The sequence below is a fragment of the Atta cephalotes genome (assembly GCF_000143395.1).
Source record: "Atta cephalotes unplaced genomic scaffold scaffold00003, whole genome shotgun sequence".
NCBI classification, from domain to species: domain Eukaryota; kingdom Metazoa; phylum Arthropoda; class Insecta; order Hymenoptera; family Formicidae; genus Atta; species Atta cephalotes.
In genome coordinates this window covers 3,921,124-3,929,948 of record NW_012130067.1, presented here as the reverse complement: position 1 = coordinate 3,929,948, position 8,825 = coordinate 3,921,124, and the positions used below count along the sequence as shown (strand labels likewise).

Below are 8,825 nucleotides of genomic sequence, written 5' to 3'. Positions count from 1 at the left end.
TATATATATATATATATNTATATATATATATATATATATATATATATATATACTTGCCTGGAACCAAATTTGTCTCGCGCCCTTCCTACTCCAAAGCCCAAAATCTCCGCTCGGTACTGCCACTCGTGGACCTTCATCTCGTTCTCGCTCGTCTTCCTGTCGCTTTATCGTTACTTTTGAATTTAGCTCGCTTTAAGTTTTAAATCCGATTGATATCACGTGCTTCGACCGAAGTGCGCTAATGTCTAACGAGCATAAGCTCGCGATCTCGACGACGATCGACAGACAACTCTCGCCTCGTGCACTCGTTCCGTAACACCGTCGGTGTTACACCAGGCGCCATGTATGACTCACGTGCGTAAAGAATCTGTGACGTGCGTGAGACACCGACGTGTATGAATGAAAATAACGTCGCGTTGCCACGGTAACGAGGTGAGAGGTAGATGCTCGAGGAAGTGCGCTCTTTTATGAATGAACCGACGGCAATGCGCGCGGATGCGTCTTTTCGTTGGCGACGAATGCTTGACGCAAAACAGTCCCTTCGTTATAAATGCGTCGACCGTTCCTAGAAAGGATTTAACACCTTGCTGGTCATAAAGGGTGATCAAAGCGGCGTCGCCCTTCCGCTGCAGTCCGTATCGGTCACAACAAAGCATCGCCGTCACCAATCCGCGCCGATATTATGTGCGGATGCAAACATTGCCGCTCAATAACGCGCTTTATCTTTAAAAAGTCTAATTTCGTCGGAAGCGTGCAATCCGATTTTGATGATCGCATCAGTCTTGACTTGAAATTAATTCATTATGTAACTCATAGAAATTTGAGCCAGAATATGAAAAGAAAAATTAATAGTTAAAATTGTTATTTAAATTATTAAATTAATAAAATATTATTTAAACTGATAATTCATAAATCATTTTATTTAAAATTAAGTATATTAAAAAAGAATAATATAAATTATCTAGGATCTTCTTAAAATATTTTTGGAATATCAAAATTGTGAAACATTAGAGGATTAAAAACATAACATTTTGATACCAAATTTAAAAAAAAGAAAATTCTGAGAGCATGCCCCCTTCCATGGATCCGATGACGTGACACGATACTGTCGATTAAAGAAAATTGATTAATCAAGAAATCGTGAATAGACCGATGTGATGATTATTTTCCTTATACGCGAACAAGAAGAATCTACGGTCTTGTAGATGTCTTGTAAAATGAATATTATTATTATTATTAATGTCACGTTGCGAGTAAATGCCCTATCATTATTACCGCTATCATTATTGCTCGTTACATGCGTTTCACGCGAAAAATCTCTTCACGCAAGACGTGGGCAGACTTCGGGTACTTCGCGAACGTGCGCGCGGAAAAAGTTGCGCGGTCGAAGGCCTCGTCTGGATAAAAAGTCGCGCTTGGTTAAAAACGCGTTCTCCTCGACTTGCGAAAGTGTGACGACCGGCGAGTACCTGCGGACTTCTACGCACGTATGCGCTTCGTGTCGGTGCAAACTGCAACGAGTAAGTAAACATGTTTAGCGCCCACTCGAGAGATTCGCAATGGTTCTCAAAACGCGAGACGAGCGGCGCGGGACCACCAGAGGAGAATCGTTCGACTGCCATCTTTTTCTTCCCCTTCGGACTTCTCAACGGATATGATATCGTTGTACGGTGCTATTGCGATTATTCTGCTTACAACTCGACGGAATATCGTGTCGATTCTCAGGGGTTCTCTCCTTTTCACGTTTGCTTTAACGACTCCGTAATATGCGTTGTCTGCAATATACGAGGAAGAAGTAAAACCTGTTCTACAATAGGGTTGCAAGCCGTAAGAAATTGATCAATCGTAGTTGATTATTTTTGTCGTATTCAACTGTGATTGGTTTATTTCTTACGACTTGCGACTTTATTGTAGAACAGGCATAAGAGTACGAAATTGACCAATCGATTGTTCTTCTCAAATTCGACTGTGATTGATCAATTTCTTACTCTTATATTACTTACTCCGTGTATTGTAGAGGACGTTAAGTGGTGCCTACAATGAGATTTTAAGGCGACAAATTTAAGTTTTAAGCCTCAATCCATAAGAAATTGGTCGAATATGAAGAGAATAATTAACTTAGGCGATATTCATCCGTTCTTATCTCAAGATTGTCTCAAGTAATGTCTTCAGATGCTAATACAGCCTTCTGATTGGCTTATGACATCTTAAGAGTGTCTCAAATATAAGAATCGATTGTGAATACCGGCCTATGATTGGTCAATTTCACACGTCTACAATGAGATTTTAAGACATAAAACTTGAGCTTAAGTACTAAGTTGTCAAGAAATTGATCAGTAATAGTCGAGTATTCTCCTTAAATTCGATTGTGATTGATCGATTTTTTACAGCTTAGGGTTTAAAAACTTAAGATTTATGCTTTAAAATCTCATTGTAGATGCCGCTTAATACAAGTTCAACTAAAAACTCAGCTCGTTCGAGAATGAACATTAATTAGGGAACAGTAATAAACTCGTCCGTCGTGCGTGTATGAGGAAAGAAATATAATTCTTTTGTTTATTTGATTATCGATTTACGCAGCACGGTGCGTTCTGAGTTTAACGAAGCGTTGAGTGCCATACGTGCTGAACGGAGACGAGAAATAGATTGTTAAAACACACCGGCACGCCTAGGCAGGCAAAGTTGAGTTTAATTTGCGACGCGATTGTAACAAAACATTAGCCGCACGGAGCTTTCATTTGCGAATGATTAATTATGCATCCGCGCAAGCTTGATTGAGGTCTTGGATCCGCAAATCGTTGCACTCGCCCACGTTCCATTAACCGCCGTCATGTTATATAGCGGTAATAACGCAATACGATTCGCGGACTTCGTCCTATTATACGCGAAAGCCGACCGGATGATTCATCGCCGATACGTTCCGACAACGGCCTTGTTATCAATGGGCCGCCACTCTTAAGCCATTAACCCCGTGTCGAAGGTATAAGGTTTATCATTCGCTGCGAAGTAAATCGCAAGTCTTTTTATTCATTTTCTTTTCATTTCAGCGATTTGCGGTGGAAAACACGTATGTATTATGCGTGCCGTGCAGAAATCATCGGGGCAAGAAAATGCGATTCGTCATCGACCTTGAATCCGTCACAATGTGAATGCTCCCTCTCTCGTGGGATAAGAGGGAGCGCACGTGGAAAATAATCGAGAAACCATAGTGGCATATAACAAACAACCGGGCACGTGGAGAGTCGGTGCATCGTCAATTTGAACTTGTAAATTCCATTAAGCGCCAAGGCTGCATAATCCCATTGGACGGCACGTCCAATCAGCGTGAATTTACAACTAAAGGATTTGTATGAGCGGTGAGCATGCGACTTGCTATTCAGGATGCAGCTTAGTTTTAAAACGCACTGGGCTCGTTAAATCGTCGACGAACAAGTGCTGTTCGATGTACGCAAACGTGAGGAAAAATTGCAACAAAATCCTGTCAGTATAACCGAAATGAAATTCGAAACAATTTTTCGCATTCCGCGGAAGGAAAAAGAATCGAAAAAAAATCTGAAGCTCCATTTTCATTCTATCTCTCTGAGATTGATTGTTAAATCATTGATTTCCAATAGTCAATATTCTTTTTATACTGTTAGATATAAAAGGAGCAATGATAATCTAATTCCTTGAGTTAAATAACATTTTGTTATTTTTAACTTTTTTTCTGTGTTAAAATGTACATCGATCCATTTCTGTGATTAGTTTTAAAAGTAAATAAAACGTCCATATTAATGTATACACTTATTAAATAATAAACTAAACTTGAGTCAAATTTATCACATTTTATTGAGTTAAATTGATCAATTTTACTGTTTTAGTTAAATTAACGATGTAGAAGGAACAATGGCGACCTATAGAAATAGTTCAAAATAATGTAAATTGAATATAATTTGACATTATAAATTTAACAGTTATGACAATAACAACAATAATAATTTATAATTCAGAGTATTCATGTTCGCATTAAATACTAATTCCCAGTCAAGCTTCGAAGTGACTTCTCTCCGTTGACCGTTGACTCGCCGTTAAGTTCTTGTTAGTCGCACTCCAAGCGAATTACAAGACAGGACGGATATATCCCGAGCTTAAGTCAGTTTCTAGCCGAGTAATTAATTTGCATTCGCGAGACCAACACAGTCGCAAAATTATTCACGATAAGGGCGACCTGTTTCCACTCTACTACTCCAAACATACGGGGGCCAACTTACTCAGGTCACACCATTAGTCCTCGTTAATTAACGATGATGAGATAATGTCACGATGATATCCCTATGATAGTAATTGCTGCTACAGCCTCCTAATTCCTTGTCAACACACTCTATTATCCGAATCTCGAGAGTGCGCGATTAACTCAAAGTATTCTCAGAGTACAAAATAAAGAATGAGTTCAACTGTCACGCCTTAAAAAATAAAGTATGTATTTTTCAATAAAGTGTGTATTTTTCATGTTATCGTTTTTTGCTACCGAATGATCTCTCGCCTAGAGTTGTGAAAGCGACGATCGCGACGCGAAAACGGAATCGAGGTAGCAACAAACACGTGTATGTTCGCGCGTAATTGAAGAAATTTACGCGCACGTTGTTTAACGGCCGTGACAATTAGAGGCGGAGAAAGTAAGGAAGTAGGTATTAGCGAGTCACCATCGTCCTCTAACAAGACATCTTCGTCGAGATTGATTTAACGAGGCACCACAGTTAATACTTGGTTGAATCTTAAACATGACTGATCAAACACGTCGTTGGTCAATTAGCAGACTTGTCGATCGATGTATTTGGAGAATTACGAGATTTTCACGGTCAATAATCGCCGTCTGATAACGTTGAAAGTTTACTTTTCAAACTAACGTATGTGCACGTAGAATTTGCGCTCAGGAGACTTTCGCGGAAATCTCGTGATCGACGGACTGCAAACTATATGGCCAACCATTCGATTGTCGGTTCCAAGAGACGGACAGCTCGGTGAAATCAACTCAATTAGCGTTGAATGTTTTATTCGCCGGGAGAATCCCAAGTTAAGAATGCGCATATTCGCCAGCGTAATCAGGATCACTCACGCTTGCACACAATCCGTCGGGTAAAATTGACCATGAATTTTTCGGACGTACTTCCTTATATATTTGATGAAAGCTTTGTGACTTTTGATGCGCAAGCTCCAATCTACCCCGAAGGACACCATTTTCGTTTGAAATATGGATTTGATAATGCCGCGCCCGACCGAAGATCTTCAGACATTTTTCTACTATCGTCCTCGTTTCTATCATACTATATTTCATATATTTTACGTCATAGTCACTTTCACAAATTTGCATAATCATCGTACTTTCGTGTATCTTATATTCGGGTAATAAATATCACTACATTGCACTTCGATTAATTTCTTAGTATAAAGTCTACAACCCCATCTGCGTTGCAAATTGAAGTGAGATTACTTCAGTGAATTCAAGCTCCTTTTACAATAAGAAGAAAAGTTTTATGATTGTTCCACGTTTAAAAAAGTAATTTACAACAAACAAGAGGAACATCATGGTCCACGAAAGTAACTGGAACACGAGAAACTCGTTGATTATTTTCTCGAGCGGAGAATAACTTGAGTTAACTTGAAATACTTTTGCTCTGGCGTAAGTGCAGGATAGTAATCTCTAATAAGACAGGCTTATTTCCGAAGAGACTTGTTAGTGAAAACGCACGCGGACATAACTTTGGGATTTCTCCCGTGCAATAAACCTACTCAACTACAACAAGATTTACGTGTTCGTTAAGTTATAACTTATCTACGTATTTAATCGTTCATTATATATAACTTACGTACATTAGTATCGATATTAGTTTCTCTTCATCTCTACATATTTAATTCATTATTCGCGTAAATTATACAGAACATCTTTACTTTTCTAAGTGAATTTATACACATTATTTAGGCACACATAAGGCAATTGTTTGCGTTTATTTTTATCTGAAAGATGTACATAGAAAGAAGTTTTTTTATCGAAATACTTAAAAGATTAGCCAGATATAGGTCTAAAAATAATTTTGTTGGATCATAATTATTATCAACATAATTATGTAGAACGCCCAAACTGCTAGAATATTAAAATTTTTTGCAGCCTCACTCATTGTTTGAAATTCTTACGTAACGTACTATTTTGATGATCCAACAAAGATATCTTCAGACTTGTATCTAGCTAAGTTTTTAATATTTAACAATCGTTCTTTCCATCAGAATATTATCAATTTTTATTAATTATAAATCATTAGGAAGAACAATGAAAATTGAGATATAATGTTGGGGTCTCTCATCTCACGAGTAATGTAAAGTTAAGTGGCGATAAGAATGCTACAATGACAATGTGTCACTTATTATCGTTTGCGGCGTTGCAAAAGAATATCGGCGGTCATTTGCATATCCGGACACCCGAGTCGGGGCGGATGCGAACTATTCTCCGCCATGTTATTAAACAGCCCTTCCTGTTCGATGTAACGCAACATGCATACTAATCGGACGGACTTGTATCGATAAGTTCCGGCCACGTGGGTAGAAGCCATCGTGGGCATCCACTTGGCGGGATCAGTGGATTAGCGAATTTCTCACCGTGATTAATCTTCGGCCAACAAGAAGATCGACTACGATTTCTAACGACAATTTAAATTGACTCACCCTTCCCTTCTTTTCTGTCGCATGTTCTTTGGATCGCCTACTCACCTGCAAGACAGTACAAGAATTAGAACTAAAGGAAATATTTAACATGTACATCTTATTCTAAGAAGCGTTTCTTCTCTAAGGGTTGGTCCATTTTTAGGTAAATTATGTGATAATTTACTTATTGGATATTCTCTAAATCTGAATCAGTGGATAGTCACTAATTACGCAGTGGCATACTTTGCACTGAAAATCAGTTAAGTTTAACTAAAAAAGGAAGAATGAATTTTGAGCATTACTAAAATACTGATATTTACATGTAAATTTCAATTTTCCAATACCATATTCATTGAATTTCAATTTTCCAATATCATATTCATTGAATTGTGCACTAAAACAAGGTTAGTTAGATCACATAACAAAGATCAGCTAGATTATAGGGATCTCACATTTCATTCACTGATTACCAGTGGCATACTTGGCACTGATATCAGTGATTATCCACTTCCAATCCAATTATCCTCTGATTCAGATTTAGAGAGTAAACAAAAGAGTAAAAGAGTAAGAACATAAGAGAGTAAGAGAGTAAGACAGTGAGTTGAAGTTTACCGAAAGGCGGAACAACGCAGCCTAAATAAAATAAAAATTGCAATAACAGGAAATATAAAATAAAAATTGAATTTTTATAATGAGAGATTTTAACCGCGTTCTGATACATTTACGTTTAAAATTTATGTATCGGTTGGATGAATGTCTCCAAGATCATTTCTTATGTCGAACGCATCGGACGAGTAACTCGAACGAAGGAATGCGCCAATAAAGGCGCAAGTGCAATGACTGACAAATTACTTCGATGCATTCTGCGGTGCATTGATAAAGTCCATTGGACTTTTGTGGTCGCTCGTTGCTCTTTGTCATCCTGTTACGGAGAATTAGCCATCTCACTTCGCTAAACTTTACAATGCGCAATCGCGATGCTGTGAAACGAAAGGAATCACCGCGAATGCTCGAGCGACCGGAATCGCAATATTTATCCACTCTGAATAAACAATACAAACAATACAAATTATACGATAATACGAATACAAAATATGCTTTTTCTTGAACAATTAATCGAGTAAGCATAAAATTGAACGCTAACTTCTATTACGTAACTTAAACACGAGTACTTTCACCGAACGCACAGTTTTAAGTAATTAAACTTGCATGACTGTAATTTCTAATGTGTATAATATCTCATCGAAAACGAGTTATATAGAAAAGGATAAAAAAAATGTATATCTCGATGCAATATATTATCGATCGATAGATTAAAGTACAGCGAGCCATTTTCATTCTTGATTTGTTTCATTCTTGATAAAGTTTAACGTTCGTGTATAGCAATAAAAATGTATTGGTGAAAACGACGATATTAAATCAGGACGATGTCGTGCGAAACTTTCGTTGAGAACATTTCGTGCGAAAGGTCGCCGACCATAGAATTCGTCGAAAAATTCGCATCGTTTTCAGTGAAGTTCCACTTACGAAATTAACAGGAAAACCGTGCGACCCACTAATCAGCTGATGAATCGCCTCGCAATTTTAGTGATTCGCTAATGTGACAAGTGTCGCGTGATGCAATCGTATTACACGTAAACGTTACAGGCGAAACGTCAGCGGAAAATGGCACCACTGACACCGATATAATTGCGAGCTAATGAACTTCCGAATTCTTACTCAACAAACGAAACAGCGCGACATCGATAAATAAGTCTTTGACGTTCTTATTGCCGACACGTGCAAAAGTGATTTGCGATTCTTCACACGTCTAACCGAGAAATAATGAAATTCGATATAATATGCGTTTTGTAATGACGATCGTTTCTTATTATCTCGTATTACGCTGACGATGATTCGAAGAGTATTTAAAATCTCATTGGAGATGTGTGTTTCAACATTTTTAATATGGATATTGTGGCAGAAATTAATAAATCTTAAGTATTCTCGTTTGCTTTCAACCGATGAGAGTTTAATCTTTAAGTAGATAAATAATTTAAAGATATACAAGTTGATAGGTGAGATGCTCAAAAAAATCAAAAATTTTTTTTTTATAATCATATTTATACTCTATTTATTTTTTATACTCTATTATATAAATATATTTATAA

At 37.5% G+C, this 8,825-nt stretch overlaps 1 protein-coding gene across 1 annotated transcript in view; it reads right to left on the bottom strand.

The window, feature by feature from the left end:
• Nucleotides 1–8,825, bottom strand: part of LOC105625563 (probable serine/threonine-protein kinase dyrk2) — a 119,854-nt gene that overhangs the window by 51,877 nt on the left and 59,152 nt on the right. The window contains exon 2 of the mRNA XM_012206886.1: nt 6,697–6,741. Coding sequence (XP_012062276.1) covers nt 6,697–6,741 — 45 coding nt within the window. The remainder of the gene's footprint in view (nt 1–6,696; nt 6,742–8,825) is intronic.